The 18558-nt window shown below is 35.9% G+C and overlaps 1 protein-coding gene across 1 annotated transcript in view; it reads left to right on the plus strand.

Moving 5' to 3' along the window:
• LOC110201454 (phospholipid-transporting ATPase FetA-like) overlaps nt 1-18558 on the plus strand; it is a 157327-nt gene that overhangs the window by 31464 nt on the left and 107305 nt on the right. The window contains 1 exon segment of the mRNA XM_078152709.1: nt 14191-14267. Coding sequence (XP_078008835.1) covers nt 14225-14267 — 43 coding nt within the window. The 5' untranslated portion in view covers nt 14191-14224.

The following is an 18558-nucleotide window of genomic DNA, read 5'->3' on the forward strand; positions in this document are numbered from 1 at the left end:
TTTATATTGACCATCTGGTGATGTCCATGTATAGAGTTGCCTTTTGGGTTTTTGAAAAAGAATGTTTGCTATGACCAGTGAGTTATCTTGACAAAACTCTATTAGTCTCTGCCCTGCTTCATTTTATACTCCAAGGCCAAACTTACCTGTTATTCCAATTATCTTTTGATTTCTTACCTTAGTATTCTAATCCCCTATGATAAATGTGACATCTTTTGATTTTTGGTTTTTTGAGGGGCATATTATTTCTAAAAGATATTGTAGGTCTTTATAGAACTAATCAACTTTGGCTTCTTTGGCATCAGTGTTTGGAGCATAGACTTGTATTACTCTGATGTTGAACAGTTTGCCTTGGATTTAAACAGATGTGATTCTGTCATTTTTGAAATTATACCCCAGTACTGCTTTTCTCACCCTTTTATTGACTATGAGGGCTATTTCTTCTTTGGCCCAGCCACTTCATTAGTACTGAAGTTACTTGTAATAGTCCTCCCCTCTTCCCCAGTAGTATATTAGACACTTCTGGACCTGAGGGCCTCATCTTCCTACGTCATCTCTTTTATCATTTTAATACTGTCCATGGGGTTTTCTTGGAAAATATACTAGAGTGGTTTGCCTTTTCCTTCTCCAGTGGGTCACCTTTTGTCAGAACTCTCCACTATGACCTGTCCATCTTGGGTAATTGCACAGCATAGCTCATAGTTTCATGGAGCTTATACAAGCCCCTCTGCCACAACAAGGCTGTGATCCTTGAGGGGAGGTGATACTATGTACCAGTAAATGAAATGCTGTGATCTACAAAGAATCAAAACTGTAGATAGTCCAAAAGATAATGAAGTTATCTATATAGTATGTCGTAGTATATTACTAATAGTGACTTGTGTATAAAAGGTGACATAAAAGATATTATCAAAGAAACTTATAATCATAAAAAATAGGCAAGTAATGTAGCAGAAGCAAGGGGTAACAGATGTACAATCCAAGTGCTATGAAATGTGAATTTTTTTATTATAGAATTTATCATTAACAAATACATCTCCAAATACACAAAGAAAAACAAAAAAGAATTGTAAGTGAAACTAGACTTCTGTTACGTACAGTTTGGTTGTTTTGTTTTTGTTTTTGTTTTTTTGGCAGACTATTACATTTAAGAGTTAAGTAATAAAATTGTCCTGTTTATTTCTGAACTTTTTTCTTTCTGTGTATTTTAGATGTTTTGCTGATGCTTTCTTTTTCATCTGTCATTTTTTACTAACTTACCACCTCCCTTTAAAGAGCAACATAGATACCACCCTCCCATCAGTCTCTGTCCATTTTGAATTTTACCTCTACTGACACTTTTCTTAAAGGATCCTGCTGTGCTTTTGTTCATTCTCTATTACTTGTCCTTGCTGCCATCTTCTGTACACATCTTTTAATAAATCTAAATAAAGAATTAAAAATAACCAAGAATAATAACAAGAATAGAAAAATATTCCTGATTATCAAGAGGGATGGGAAACTTCATAAGAAGAGATAACACTGACATCTTTATAAAATTTAACTATTTTTGCTTATTGAGATCATATAAAGGTAGTGTTGGTCTTATGACAGTGAATTTGGCTTACTCCCTTTAAAGCTAAGGAGATATCAGCATTGAAATTATATAAATATTTAGTATGTGGATACATGTATTTAAATATGAGAGCAAAAGCACTCCTAAAGGTACTTCCCTTTAGCATTAATCATTTACCAATGATTCTTCTACAGAGTACAGTTTTTGGGTTCATAAGATGATACACGCTCTTCTGAGGCATGAATAATGCTCTATAAACCAAAATGATAAATGCCATAAAAATACTTGTGTTGTAATTTTCTTTTTTCCTCCATCTTTAACTTTTACATAATTATGGAAGTGAAAATAAATAATTAGGGTTATCAGGATCAGACCAGTAAGTTATAAAGAATTGCATCCAGAAAAGTATATTTTCAACTATCTCTAGCTAATTTTATATAGCACTTAATTACTATTTCAGACACTATGCTAAGCACTTTACAATTATTATCTTATTTGATCCTCATTACCCTGGGAGGTGGGTGCAATTATTATCTCCAATTTAAAGATGAGGAAACCAAGGTAAAGAGTGATTAAGTGATTTATCTAGTGTCATAACAGCTAGTAAGTATCTGAGGCCTGATTTGAACTCAGGTTTTCCTCTGTTCCACTCCAGGTGCTCTATCCACTCTAGCATCGAGCTGCCTAATATAGAAACAATAAATATCTCACCATATATATGGGAGGATGAGCTCCAAATGGTTATATAATTTAGGCAGAAAGGGTAATATAATAAACAAAGGAGAGGAGCAAAGAATATGTAACCTGTCAGATCTATAGAAAAGGGAACAGTTCATGACCTAGCAAGGTATAGAGAGGATCATATTTGATAATATATGATTTAAAAGGTTTTGATTAAACAAAACCAATATAGCTAAAATTGGAAGAGAAGCAGGCAAATGTGAAAAAAAAATCTTTACAGCAAGTTTTTCTGATAAAAGTATCATCTCTGAGATTTATAGGGAACTGATTCAAATTTACAAGAATAGGAGATAATTGATAAATGTTGTAAATACACAGTTTTCAGAGACACATGAAAAAAATGCCCTAAATCATTAATAATTCAGAGAAATATTGATTAAAGCAAATCTGAGGTTTCATCTCACGCCCAACAGACTGGCAAAGTTGACAAAAAAAACTAAAATGATAAATGTCAGAGGGGTTATGGGAAAATAGGTACATTAATGCACTGTTGGTAGAGCTCTGCACTGGTCTAGCCATTTTGGAAAGCAGTTTGAAACTATGCCCCCAACGTTATGAAACTGCATACCTTTTGTCCCAGCAATACTATTGCTAGGTCTATACCCTTAAAGAAGTCAAAGAAAATCACACCCATATGTACAAAAATATTTATAGCAGTTCTTTTTGTGATGGCAAAGAACTGGAAACTGAGAGATGCCCATTAATTGGAGAATGGCTGAAAAATTGTGGTATATGAAAGTGATATAATATTATTGTGCTATAAAAATGGTGAAGGAGGTGGTTTCCCATAAACCTGCGAAGACTTAACATGAACTGATACAGAATGAAGTTGAAAAGAACCAAAAGAACAACGTATATAATAATAGTATTGTAAAGACGAATAACTTTGAAAGACGTCAAGAACTCTAATCAGTGTAGTAACCAACCGTAATTTCAGAGGACCCATGATGAAACATGGTACCCACCTCCCAACAAAGAACTGATAAACTTAGGTAGCAGATAGAGACATACTTTTTTGGGGACAGGGTCAATGCAAGAATTTTTTCCCCCCTTGACTATGCATATTTGTTATAAGAGGTCTGTATTTCTTTCTTTCTTTCTTTTTTTCTTTCTTTTTTTTCTGCAAGGGGAGGTGGGAGGGGGAGTGAGGCAGAAGAGAAAGAAGGTGCAGTCAGTGACTTTATTAGTAACCTCATTTTTCACTTTTCTTTGGCAACCAAGTGCATTCGAGGCTATGCAGAGTTAGGAAAAAAAAATGAGAAGCCAATATGCTGAAGTTTGTGGAGTGGCTGGTATCCTACTAGGAGCTCCACTGGTCTTGTTCACCTCTCCATTGTAAAGAGCTCCCATGCACTTATTGCGTATTTTCATTGTTTGCCTTTAAAACTCAAGTTTTGTGTTGCAGTTATGCCACCAAAGCGTAGTGTGAATCCTTTGGGATCCAAGCCCAAGCTGCAAAGTCAGTGATACAGCTTAGTGAGAAAATAAAGGTGTTAGATAAACTTTGTGCCAGAACGTCTACAGCTGCTGTTGGAAAGAAGTTTGGTGTTAACTAATCAGTGATTCATTATATCTGGAAAAAGGAGGAAAGTATTCATAAGAATGTTTGTGAATGTACTCCAAAAAATGCTAAAATAACCTCTTAAGTGTCAGATGAGGGAATTGAAAAGATGGAAAAGCAGCTAAGTTTGTGGGGTAGATGAGATAAATGGTGGTTACCCCTGCCTTCTCACTGCTCTCATGTGGCTGAGCAAGCATGCAGCCTCCCTCATTGCCCCACTGGGCTCCCAGAGCAGCAGGCCCCTGGGGAATAGTTCAGCCACCAAATGGAAAAGGAGATTAAAGGTAGCAGATTGTCCTTTCCCCTTTTTTACCTCAGGGGTTGTTCTGTCATCACAGCCCCTGCCCATCTCTGTCCTGCATTGCCTCTCTTCTCCTCTGCATTTTATGGGTTATTTCAAGATGACTGTGTTAGGAAAAGTATATATTATCAAAATTAGTATTTTGTTATAAGGAATTGCATACAGAAAAGTATATTTTCAGCAGTCTCTAGCCAAAGATTACAGTTTTTGCTGGTGATGGGAACCTAACCCCCTATTTTTCATAGGTTCAGTGTATTAAAATCATGTTTTTTTATTTTCTAAGAACATTACCACCTGCAAAAGTTGAGGATTGACTGTGGATTTTCATTAGTTTAAAAAACATTTTTTTAAAGAAAGTAAGAAAAAGAAGCAGGAAAAAAGAAGAGTCAAAGAGGGCTCCAGAGTGATAAACCTGAAGACTGTGATGGCATTTATGCCGTTTGATTTGTGGAAACAATTTCTTATGAACTCAGGGGTAAGATAGGCAGTTCTGTGAAAACAAAACGGTAAGTGAAACCATGTTAGACACTTTTAATTCTGTGGGAGCAGTTATAAGTAGGACAGTAAATAAACTGTTCAACATAGTTAACTCCACTGTTTATAAGTTAGCGTTTCTTTAAGAATGCACGGAGATAAATAACATAGCTAAAGATCACAGTCCCCATTTGTACAATTTACTACAATATCGCAAAGCAGGAACAGTGGCAAGATACAAAGATGGAGGAGGGGAGGTTTTTAACTATGTGGATATTTGCTAGAGGTCTTACTCCAATACAGCCTTGACTTGAGGTTGTAGCAACTTCCTCATAGTGAAGGTGGAGGAAGTATGCTTTTTTGACAAGTAGAATAGAATTCATTGAGACAGTATGAGAGAAACTTTGTCAGACAGTAATCATACTCAGTGTAGCCCAGCTCATTTTCACCCCTACTCAGACTAACAGATAGGGTCCCCAGAGCATCTTTGACTACATCTTCTCAAGTTTCTAGGGATAACCTTGAGGAGTTGGGGGGGTTTACTAGCAGTCACTCGAAAACCCCTACCCTGTTTATTACCCCCAATACCAGATGCAAATTAGAGTTTTTCCAATATCCCTTAACCAATTAACATCAATTAACTTTTGAAAAGGGGTGCTTGCTGAGAAGGTATAGCAAGCACTGACATAACAAAAACATCCCAAGTCTGGATTACACTCTTCTCTGCTGCCTTGGTCCCTGGGGACAGTGGGCTTAAACTTAAAAGTGGTTGGTACAAAATCCACTTCTGGGTTTGACATTGATGATGGATCACAACTCTTTTTTTTTTTTTTGTGAGGCGATTGGGGTTAAGTGACTTGCCCAGGGTTACATAGTTAGGAAGTGTCAGGTGTCTGAGTCTGGATTTGAACTCAGGTCCTCCTGACTCCAAGGCCAGAGCTCTATTTACTGTGCCACCTAGCTACCTCTGGATCACAACTCTTTTGCTCTAACTCCTTTCTACCTGGCTGCATTTTGGTGAGAGAAGAGAGGCAATTCTCTAAGAGGAGAGTGTTGGGCCCTTTCCATCAGAGGCTGACATGTGACCCAGCAATATGGATGGACCTCTGTTCTTTTGGATTTATTCTTCTGAATGTTAGATAGAAAAGATTGACCTTGTGATATGATCTTGTGAATTTTGAAAGATCAAGAGTTCAAACCACCAGGAAGACCAGGAGTGGACTCTATACCAAGTCTTGAAGTCTGCTAGTCCAGCACTGAGTTCCTAAGAAGCAGCCTTCAGGACCTATCCCAGTGGTAGCTGAGATGTGAATTCATCAGTAGCTATGCTGAATTTACACTTGAATTTGGTAGGACCAATGCTAAGTAGAAATGGAAATGTCTGAGGCCACTCTGAGTTGTCAGTGTCTTCTGTGGCAAAAGGTTGAGTGCCTCTCTCCCCCACCTTGGGGGAAAATGTTTGTATTTCCCTTCTGGCCATATCTTCTAAGTAAAAGCTAATGGATTTTTTTTGTTTGTTTGTTTTGGTGAGGCAGTCAGGGTTAAGTGACTTGCCCAGGGTCACATAGCTAGTACGTGTCTGAGTCTGGACTTGAACTCAAGTTGTCTTGACTTCAGAGCAGGTGCTCTATCTACTTTACCACCTAACTGTCCCGAAAGTTAATGGATGTTAAAACTGGTTTATTGGAACTGAAGGATTAATCATTGGCAATTAACAGTGGGATGAATACACTGACATGGAAGAGCTCCAGCTAATAGCATTAGAAAAGAGATGCCTAAACCCCTCATAGATACTTTTAGAACACTAAGAGAGAGATATAACCAGCTGTGTTCTGCAATAGTGAGGCCTGAGAATGTATACTTGTATGTGGTAGGCTTAATAAATGTTTCTTTAACTGAATTGAATTGGGATTCACTAGCCAGTGGGGGAGCACATGGCTCTCATTTGCTTCTCAGACCTACTTCCAAGTTTTAGTCAAACTTCCCTCAAAGCAGTTCCCTCGTTCTTTTTCCTTTTGCAGTTTTATATTCCAAGATCTCTTTTCATTTCTATTAGAAACTCAGGTTTTGTGTGATCTTTAATAGTTGAACTACTTCTTTCTGAGTGCTTTGAATATTTTTTCTTAAACTTGGGAGTTCTGGATTTTGGATGTGACATTCCTGGAACTTTTCTTTTGGGGACCCCTTTTAGGATGTGATGGGTAGATGTTATACTCTTGGGTTTAAACATCACTGCATACAGTGATTGCAGCCATCAAATTAAAAGATGCTTGTTCTTTGGAAGGAAAGCTATGGCAAATCTGGACAGCACACTAGAAAGCAGGGACATCCTCTTGCTGACAAAGGTTCATATATTCAAAGCTGTGGTTTTCCCAGTAGCAATGTATGGCTGTGAGAGTTGGATTGTAAGGAAAGCAAAGCACTGCAGAATCAATGCTTTCAAATTATGGTGCTAGAGAAGACTTTTGAGAGTCCCTTGGGCAGCTAGGAGATCAAATCAGTCAATAATTAATTCAGACTGTTCACTGGAAGGTCAAATACTGAAGCTGAAGTTTAAATACTTTGGCAACATGATGAGAAGACAGGACTCACTGGAAAAGACCCTGCTGTTGGGAAAAACTGAAGGCAAAAGGAAAAGGGGACAGCAGAGAATGAGATGGTTAGATAGTGTCATGAAAGCAATAAACATGAGCTTGGACAGACTTCATGAGATAGTGGAGGATAGAAGGACCTGGCATGCTATGGTCCGTGGGGTCATGAAGAGTCGGACACGACTAAAGGACTTAACAACAACAACAAAAACTACAACAACAAAGGTTATTGTGCTCATTTACATCTGTATATTGGGTACTTGAGGTATTCCACTAATCAACCTATTTGTTATCCAATACCAAATTGCTTTGGCAGTTAAGGCATTGTAGTATAGTTTGAGATCAGGTACCACTAGGTTCCCTTTTTTCCCCCCTTACTTTCAGTGATTTCCTTAATGTTCTTGATATTTTATTCCTCTAGATGAATTGTGTTAATTTTTTTTCCGGCTCTATAAAGTGCTCCTTTGATAGTTTGATTGGTATTTATTTATTCAGTGAATGAACAAATAAATTCAAAGGAGAGAGAAACTCTTCTTTGAGAATAAGTAAATCAATTTAGGTAGTACAGTCATTTTTATTATATTGGCTTAGTCTACACACGAACAATTAATATTTCTCCAATTATTTAGATCTGCCTTTACTTACATAAAGAGCATTTGATAATTGTGTTAATAAAGTTCATGTATAGGGTCAGCTAGGTGGCTCAGTGGATAGAGCACCAGCCCTGAAGTCAGGAGGACCTGAGTTCAAATCCAGCTTCAGACCAAACACTTGACACTGACCCTGGGCAAGTCACTTAACCCCAATTGCCTAAAAACTTAAAAAATAAGTAAAAAATAAATAAAGTTCCTGTATATATCTTGGTAAGCAAACAGCATTTTATACTATCTTAAGGTATTTTAATTGAAATTTCTCTATCTCTTCCTATTGAATTTTGTTGGTAATATAAAGGCATGCAGATGATTTGTTTAGGTTTATATTGCATCCTGCAAGTTTGCGGAAGTTAATTTTTTCAACTAGCTTTTTGGTTGACTCTCTAGGATTCTCTAAATGAAACATTATATCCTCTGCAAAACGTGACAGTTTTGTTTTCTCTTTCCATATGTTTATTCCTGTAATATCTTTTTCTTGTCTTGTTTTCATAGCTAGCATTTCTAATACAATATTGAAGACTAACAGTGATAATAGACTTCCTTATTTCATTCCTGAGGTCTCATTGGAAAAGCTTCTAGCTTGTTTCCATTCCAGATAATGCTGGCCCTTGGTTTTTGATAGATTAGTACTTATCATTTTAAGGGAAGCTCTGTTTATTCTTGTGCTTACTAGTGTTTTTGACAGGAATGAGTGTTGTATTTTGTCAAAAAGCCTTTTATGCATCTGTTGGAATAATCATATGATTTGTGTTGTTTTTGTTATTAGTAACATTAGTAAATTGGTCAGCTATACTTATAATTTTCCTAATAATGAATCAGCCTTACATTCCTGGCATAAATCCAGCTACTTTTAGTGTATGATCTTTGCGACAAATTGTTGTAATTGCCTTGCTAGCGTTTTACTTAAAATTTCTGCATCAGAATTCTGTAGGGAAATTGGTCTGTAGTTTTCTTTTTCTGCTTTGACTTTCTCTGGATTATGTATCAAGACCATATTTGTATCACAGAAAGAATTTGGCAGGACGCTTCTTTACTTTTTTTTCCCCCAAATAATTTATGTAATGTTGGAATTATTTGTTATTGTCATTTGTAAATCCATCTGTTCCTGGAGATTTTTTTCCTTGGGAGTTCATTTATGACTTGTTCAATTTCTTTTTCTAAGATAGAGTTATGTAAGTATTCTACTTCTGTTAGTCTTTGTTAGGTAAGTTGTATTTTTGTACATATTCATCCATTTCACTTGGATATTCAGTTTTACTGTCATATAGTCAGACAAAATAGATCCTAATAATGGCTTTTTATTTCTTTGTCATTGATTGTGAATTTACCTTTTCTATTTTCATACTGGGAATTTGGTTTTCTTCATTCTTTTTCTAAAAAATTAGTCAATGACATCTATTTTAATGTTTTTAAAGAAAATAACTCCTAGTTTTATTTATTAGTTCATTATTGTTGTTATTATTTAAATTTTATTCATCTCTCCTTTGATTTTTCAGCATTTCTAGTTTGGTGTTTAATTGGGGAGCAATGGTTATTTGTTGGTTTTCTAGTTGTTGTTGTTTTTGCATGCCCAATTCACTGATTTGCTCTTTCTCTTTTTTATTGAAGTAAATGTTTAAGGATATAAAATTTCCCCTAAGTACGGCTTTGGCTGCATCCCACAAATTTTGGTATATTGTTTCATTGTTGTCATTATTTTTAATGAAATTATTGTTTTTAAGATTTATTCTTTGATTCATCCATTCTTTAGGACTGTTATTTAGTTGCCAATTAGTTTTTAATCTATAATTCAAATGCCTTTTATTGAATATAATTTTATTGCATTATAGTTGGGAAAAGATACATTTAATATTTATGCTTTTTGCATTATTTATGAGGTTTTCTGCTGTAATGCATAGCAGTTACAATTTTTGCAAAGTTGTCAGGCATAAGTCCTTTCTGTTTCCACTCAATTTCTATTTCTATTCACTACTATCTGGAGATCTATCATAAATAACATCTAAAATGGTGTTCATCTCATTAACTTTTTTCTTGTCTATTTTATGATTAGATTTATCTCTGTCAGAGAGAATTAAATGCTGGTGTTGTCTCTTCCACCTCTCCATTATAGGATCACTGTCTATTTCTTCCTGTAACTCATTTAACTTTTCCTTTAAGAATTTATAAGCTATGGCCTTTGGTGTGTATATATTTAGCATTACTATTAGTTGTCTGTGGTACCTTTTAGGAAATGTAGTTTCCCTGTTTATCTCTTTTCATTAAGTCTATTTTTGCTTTTGCTTTATCTGAGATCATAATTGCCACCCCTACCATTTTTTCTTAAGTGGAACTATAATGGATTCTGCTCTAGCCTCTTATTTTAGCTCTCTCTGTATCTTTCTGTTTCAGGTATTTTTTTGATAAACAATGTGTTCTTGGACTCTTGTTTCTAATTCATTCTGAAATCCTCTTCTGTTTTATGGGAGAGTTCAGCCCATCTATAGTCTGGTCTTCTCATCAGGAATGCTTAAAAAGTTCTCTATTTTATTAAAGATCCCTTTTTTTCCTTGTAGGACTATATTCAGTTTTGATGGGTAGGCTATTCTTAGTTCTAATCCTAAATTCTTTGCCTTCTGTAATATTATATTCCAAGCTTCTCTATTGTTTTAAAATGGTGGCTGCTAAATTTTGTGTACTTGAATTCTTTTTTTTCTGTTTGCTTGAGTATTCTTTCCTTTATCTGGGAGCTCTGCATTTTGCTGATGATATTTCTGGGACTTTCATTTTGGGGCTCCTTTCAGGAGATAACCAATAGATTCTTTCAGTTTCTAATTTGCCCTCTGGTTTTAAGATGTCTATGAAGTTTTCTTTTATAATTTCTTGAAATACAGTGTTTATTTAGTTCTTTTTTAATGACTTTCAGGTAGTCCAGTGATTCTTAAATTATTTCTACTTGATCTGTATTTCAGTTCAGTTGTTATTCCTTTAAGATATTTCACATTTTCTGTTTTTTTTCAGTATTTGTTTTATTATTCCTTATAATTTCATGGAGTCATTAGCTTTCTTTTGGCCATTTTTAATTTCATGAAGTTATTTTCTTCAGAATAGTTTTTTTTAACCTCCTTTATCAAGCTGTCAATTTTCTTTTCATATATTTTTTGCATAATTAGCATTTGATTTTTAAAATCATTTTTAAAATTTCTTCTTTAACTTTTCTAGGAATTCTTGTTGGGCCCATGTCCAATCTACATTTTTCTTTGTGATTTTTCTTGGAAATATTTTCAGGGCATTGTCTTCTTCTGTATTTGTGTCTTGAGATTCCTTGTCACTCATAATAGCTCCTTATGGTTGTAGTTTTTTTTTTTTATTTGCTCTTTCTTCCAGCCTACTTCTTGAGTTTGGACTGCTGGGCTCTGTGCTTTTCTGGGGTGAAGGAGGGTAGGGAATCTTGTCTTGCCTGAGTTTTTGTCTTTTTGTGTCCTACTTTTTCAGCTCAGACTAGAAGTCTGCAAGTTTTCAGCATTCCCAAAGTAGTGTGATCAGGGGAGAGGTTTGTTCACCAACCTCTTGATATGAACTCTGAAAGTTCCTAATAATCTGTGTTTGGGAATGTTGGTTTATATGTGGTAGAGTTTCAGCGGGGTGCTGGTAGATCCTGTCATTGTTAGCCTGCTGGGAGGTTCTGCAGGTTCAGAGTGACTGAATTGCTGACTCTCTTTTGATCTAAGACTCCTTCCCTGGACTTATTTATCTGAATCCCTGAGCTGCCATGGACTAGAAAAATGACTTACTGTGACTTTTTTTTTGTGAAGAATATATTATTGAACTCTGTTTTCTAATCCATTTTACTGTCCTCTTCCATTTTATAAGTGGCATCTCATTCACATTCCTTAACCTGTAAGCTCTGAATTTTGGCTAACATTTCTTAGGAGTTTTCATTTTAGGTTTTCTTTTAGGAAGTAACCAGTGAATTCTCTCTATTTTTACTTTTCCCTTTGGTTTTTGTAAGTTTGGGCAGTTTTCATTTATGATTTCTTGAAATATGGTATGTATCCTTTTGGGGAGGTTGTAGTTTTCAAATAGTGTTATAATACTTAGATGATCTCTCCTTGACTTCTTTTCTACCTCATTCTTAATGGGATATATTTTATATTTTCTTCAGATTTTTCAGTCTTTTGATTTTGTTCTCATGTTTTTTGCTGTCTCACAGAGTCCTGGATTTCTGTTTGGGCCATTCACATTTATAAAGTAACACATTTGTTTTCAGGTGGTTGTCTTCTGTGTTTGTGTCTTGAGCTTCCCTGTCATCATAGTAGCTCTTTATGGTTGGGTTCTTTTTGTTGTTGTTAGCTCATTCTTCCAGACAACTTCCTGACTATCGACTTTATGTTAATGTTTGGCTCTGTTCTCTTCTGGGAAGGATGTCTGACCTAAGTTTCTGCCATTTTATGTATTTCTTTCTTATCTCAGTCCGGATGCCTACAAGTTTTCAGTGCTTCCAAAGTGGTATGATCCAGGGAGAAGTCTTTTCACTGCCCTCCTAGTCTGAACTCTACAAATACTTTACCCAGGTTTGGGTCTGAGGGCTTATATGTGGTTGACTGCTGCTGGACCCAGCTTGCTGAGTAGTTCCATAGATTAAGAGTGAATGAATTGTTGGCTCTCCCTTGGTTGTAGCTTCCTGCCCTGGTTATTGCACTGCAGGCTTATGTGCTGGGGCTAAATGTTAGAACTGAGTTGCTGCTCAGTTCCTGGGCTCAGAGTCATAGAGCTAAGCTTCTGGAACTTATTCCTTGTTCGGTATACCCGCTCACTCATGGCTGCTCTTCTTTATGTTAGATCTCTGACCCAGAACTAGGTAATGGGTGATAGAACCGCTAGGTGCCGCTCTCAGAGATAGGTCAGCATACCTCAGGATCTCTTTCTTTCCTAGTGCTTCCTTCCCTGGTGCTCTATCTTGGGTTCTTTTTGTCCCAAGGCATTAGAATGTTCCAGGTTCCTGTTACTGTTGCTACTATCAGGGTGCTGTGCTCCTGGCCAGTCTCCCACCCTAGTGTAAGAAGATCCATGTGTCTTCCTATGCTGTCCTGGGCTGGAAAAATTACTCACTGACTTTTTATTAGTTTTTCTAATGAGAATTTGGTCTGGCATGTTTTTTAGGTTATTATGGAGGTGGTATGCTGGATGAAGTAGACAAAATTGTTTCCCTCTCACCCCACCATCTTGAGTTCACTTCTTCTCTTCCTTTTAGAAAACATTTGATTCTCTCTCTGATGGAATTGCTAACAATCAGATGCAGCTGAAATTGGTTTTGTCTGAGTAGGTGACATAACATTGGCTTAGACTGGAGAGGTGACATAACATTATTGGAAAGACTTAGAGCAGTGTGGATTTGACTTTATAATGTAAAGCGTATTAGGCAGCTACAGACCTAAACATGCGTAGGAACATATACAAATACCTCTTAATGTATCTAACAGACATGGCCTTTCTCTTAAAGATAGATTCCATAAACCTAAATCAAGGGTTAGCAATTTTGGGCATCTGTACTCTGAAAAAAATTCCATTACAGATGTCTAAAGATACTATGGTTTTGTTCGTTTATTTTTAAAAGAAGGGATCCTGAGCCATGCTGGCTTCTGTTAGACATTGGAATATGATTCACAGTACCATTTATCTTTGGAAGAAAATCTCACCGGCCAACACTTTTACTATAGGCCTGTCAAAGACAGTTTATTAATTATCTAAGCAGTGTTGCTAGGAGAGAGAGAATGCCAAAAGGTAGAGTTTCCTCTTTATTGTCAGGATTTTCTCTGCCATAAGAACTATTTATTTTTTGTTGATCAGGAAACAAAGACAAAATTTACAAAGAGCTAAAGCAAGGATAAAAAGTTTAGTTGGTAGATGCTTTGTTTATGGTGATTCAACTAATGACAGTGGCTTCATTTCTTTGCTCACATTTGACCAGATTGAGAGAGTGGTTAAATAGGGAATGTCCTGTTGTCAATTAAAGGAACTGTCTCAGTGTATCATGGTTTAAATCAAAGGAGTTAACTTTTTGTTAATGTGGAGGAGATCCTTAAGTTATCCTGGAAAATGTATTTTTCCAAGTATGTACTTCTAAGCATTAACATTTCTATTGTTCCGTTTAAAGATACTAACTAAAGGCATATAATTTTTAAATGTTAGCATGTATTACTTAAAAATATACTTTAAAAAATTACTTAAAAATTCTTTTTTAGGGGTCTGATATTAAATTTCTTAAGCACAGGTATGATTTGGACGAGGTCTGCATAAAGAATTCTAATTTGGATTTTTTTCTATTCTCAATTCAGAAATTTCATGGAAGTATAGCTGCAAGTATCTGGGATGCCACTATTAAAAGTACCACTTAGAAAACAGAAAGAAATTGGTAAGTATTTTTGAAAAGCACAGAGTGACAAAGTATACTGTTTTCTTGGCCTTTTTATTGAAGTATGTCACTCAGAAAGTTAGGTTTTGTTTTAATAAATACTTTATGCTTTTGATTGTTTACCTTGTTACTACTGTACTGTGATATATGTGTGTATATATGTATGATATATTGTTTTATATATGTATATGTACACACATACACACAAAAGGACAGTAAGTGAAACTTGTGGTATGGTATTCATCTGAAGTACATGCAATGTCATAGGTAAAATCCAACCAAAACATTTTAATTCTTTGAATGTATTATCTGACCTACCCAGCAGGTAATGAGCTGCTTGATCTCTTCCTCTAGGTCTGCCCCTACTATCCACTGGCTAAATACCTTCTAGCAGAGGGACAATATGACAAGCCCAGGCAGTTTTTCCTGCACTCAACATAGTATTTCACTGTGCATAGCATTTTCCCCTTGCTTTCAGGTTCCAGTCTAGTCTTAAGAGAAGACATAATAATCAAATATCAAAGTATGAAATTCACCATTTATGTTTTTGGCTCACTTTCACCAAGCATTAGGGGTATTTCACTTTGTTGGATCTCTACCTTCAACACCCACAGATTTAGACATTTAGTAAGTTGTGATCACATAGCTTCTATAACATGGAATACACATACATACACATACACACACACACAAAATTTCTTTTCATCACACTCACATCATACACATGTATATGTATATATACACACATACATGCATGCATATATATACATACATACATACACACATATATAATGCGTATATATGTATATATAGTTTCTCTTTGTCACACCCACTTCTACCTAGATTGTTGGTGTGAATGGGAATATTTCTCAAGCATACATAACCCCTGGATTATAATGGAATGAAAGAGGAACATTTATTTCCTCTGTCTTAGGCTCAAGAATTAAGGAAAGTGGCTATGACCACTGTGCTAGTTCAGACCCTCATTACGTCTCATGGCTTCCAGAGACTATTGTAATTGCTTCCTAATTACTATTCCTACTTCTAGTCTCTTGTTTCTCCAATCCATTCTCTTCACAGATGCCAAAACAATCTTCCTAAAGAATTATGGGGGAAATAGTGACATATTAGGACCCACAAAACACCCCAGTAAAGCTCTAAAAAGTATTAGAAGTAACAATGATAAAAAAAATAATAATAATCAACTATGAACTCCACCAAGTACAGGAATCCAAAAAATGAAGCATGCAGCAGAGACAAACTTGGGTCCATAGAAGGGAAAGTAAAACAGTTTAGTGCCACAGCAGGAGACAGGGCCAGATCAGCACATAGCACAGACCAACCTAGAACCACAGTTAGGTATAGGAGAGAGCTATACCAGCATCCAGGCAGACTATACAACCAAACATTTGGGCAACCCAGCCCAACTCAGCATCGAGGCAGCTTAGAAATGAATCATAGCAAGAGATAAGACCAGACAATTCTCAAATAAGTCAGGGCCTAGTTTTTTCCACAAAATGCAGAATCAAGTAGGGCCTACCCACACTGTGTAGGAGTATGGGAATGAAGTTTAACCAAAGTGTAAGCTCCTGGTACAGAAACTGAGGCTTAAGATATGAGAGTAAATAGAAGAAAATACAGAAGACAATGAAGAATTACTCTGAAATGAGAGAAGCTCAAGGGGGAAACTCAAAAGAAAAAAGTAAATCCATAATAAATTCAAGTAGAGTCTTAGAGAAAGGAATACCCTTACCACAAGGACTACATGAGTATCTGGAAGAGATGAAATTGAGAGATACAAAATTTAATAATTGAGGAGGAAGAAATGGCAAGAAAAATTAGTATCTTAGAGTAGATGAATTGAGAATCTGTGAAAATTAGAATGGAACAAACAGAAAACAGTGACTATGAGACAGCAAGAAATATTAAAGCAAAATTTTTAAAAATTGAAAGAAAAAAACGAAGAAAATATAAAGAATTGACCTGGAAAACAGAACAGGGAGAGAGAAAAACAAACCATAGGATTACCTGAAAATCATTAGGAAAAAAATCTTGGATACCATATTTCAAGAAAATATAAATAAAAACTGCCTAGTTCTCTTAGAACAAGAGGGTAAAGTGAAATAGAGAAAATCCACCAGTTATATCTGTAAAGAAACCCCAAAATGAAAACTCTTAGGAATGTCATAGTCAAAATCCAGAGTTTCTAGGCAAGTAGCCAAAAAGAAAGAGTCAAGTACTAGGGAGCCACAATCAGGATCACACAAGACTTGTCAGCTGCTATGATAAAGAAGAGTACTTGAAGTGTGTATTTGAAAAGGTAACAGATAAAAGTGTACAACCAAGAATAACCCTATGTGGCAAAACTGAGTATAATCCAACAGTGTGGGGAAATGGATCTTTAATGAAATAGAGTAATTCCAACTTTCATGATGAAAAGGCCATAACTGAGTAGATACTTTGAAATGGGAAAGCAGGAGACAAGAAAAGAATAGAAATGTACAGATATTTGATCAACTTGAAGGCACTCAGAATAAATTGTTTTCATGCTAATGAGGGAGAAGAAACAGATACGTTCTCAGAGCCCAAATGTCTTCAAAGGTCATAGAGAAAGGTAAGTAAGATAAATAGAGGGTCTGGAGTTGGTTTTCTTCTGAACTGGACAAAGGGAAGAAGAACATCTTTACACACATATGCAAAGAAAATACATTAGAAATACATTAAACTCAATAGGGAAGTTGGGAGAGTCAGTTGATAAGCATTTGTTAAATGCCTACTATATGCCAGGCACTGTGTTAAGTGCTGGAAATACAAAGAAGGGGAAGAGACAGTTCCTTTTCTCAAGGAGTTCACAATCCAGTGGGGGAGACAACACAGAAATAACTACAGACAAACAAGATAACAGATAAAATAAATTGAAGAGAATTAATAGAGGGAAAACACTAGCATTATGAGGACATCAGGAGATTGCATAAAGCAAAAACTTCTCTTTGGACATGTCTGGAATATATATCTCATTCTTCATTTTGAGGCAATCACCTCTCTGTCATGTTTAGCATAACATGTTTCATCTTTGGGCTTCTGGAATTGTGGCTTATTAATCAAAATCGATAAGAGTCCTGAAATGTTTCATATTTGTTTTTCTTTAAAATATTGTTGTTGTGTAAATTATTCTCCTAGTTCTGCTCATTTTATTCTGTATCAGTTCATAGCAGGTCTTCCCATTTTCCTCTGAAGCAAACCATTTTGTTATTATTGTACCTTATTGGTGCAAAAATAATCTACTACACATTTATATATCATAATTGTTTTATCTGTTTTCCAATAGGTGAGCACCCTTTTAGTTTCTAGGGTTTGTTTTTTATTTATTTGCTTATTTCTGCTACTCCAAAAAGAACTGATACAAGTAATTTTTGTACATATGAGTCCTTTTCCTCTTTTTTTTTAAGTCTTTTTTTTGTGATATAGGCCTAGTAGTGGTATTGCTGGGTCAAAAGTCACAGTTTAGTGACTTTAGGGGCATTTCTTTCAAAGAAATGTGGTTTTTCTTCTGTTCCAAAGGTAGAACCCCACCTGACTCTTTCCACTAACTCTTAGGGTCACTGTTTTCAGATATAATCAGGCCTGCATCATAGCAAAGCTCCTGCTCTCGCCCATTCCTTCAGACTGAGTTAGTCATACTTCATCCCTGCCCCAGAGGAGAGCTCTCCTGGAAGCTCTTCACAGGTTTGTAATGCCCTATAGAGAGGATGGGGACAGATGCAACACTAAGAGCTATTATCTGGTTCAATTTCTCTACAACTGGTAGGTAGTCTTTCTCAGTTGGCTTAGCAAATTTTCTATCATTTCTTTTCTCTTGAACTATGACTGCTTCCCCTATGTGCAGTAGTTAGTTACAATGGTCTTTGCAGATACTCCACCACTTTCTGGGGCCTCTTTGAAAACAGGCAAGTTGCCCAGCCTCTTATAACTACCTTCTGTGTAGTACCTTTGCATCAGTCTTCTAATTTGTTTGTTCCCTGAAGACCAAGGTGGTGGTTGTTGTTGAGTAAAAGTCTGTTCTTTTGCTGGAGTTCTTGACAGTGAACTTGAGCATCACACTTTCTGTGTCCTTGGGAAATCTTTTAAGCCGAACTCATGGCTAACTGATAAATTTCTTTCATCCAATTTTTTAGTTGAGAAATAACGTCCTTGTTATAAGCATTTGCATCCTCTCTGACTTCTGAGATTCCAAAGCATAGGTCCATAGGTAGGTGCTGTTCTTGCTCAAATATCAGCAAGTAAGGTTGAA

Source organism: Phascolarctos cinereus, unplaced genomic scaffold (genome assembly GCF_003287225.1).
Source record: "Phascolarctos cinereus isolate Bilbo 61053 unplaced genomic scaffold, phaCin_HiC Scaffold_4;HRSCAF=312, whole genome shotgun sequence".
Lineage (NCBI taxonomy): Eukaryota > Metazoa > Chordata > Mammalia > Diprotodontia > Phascolarctidae > Phascolarctos > Phascolarctos cinereus.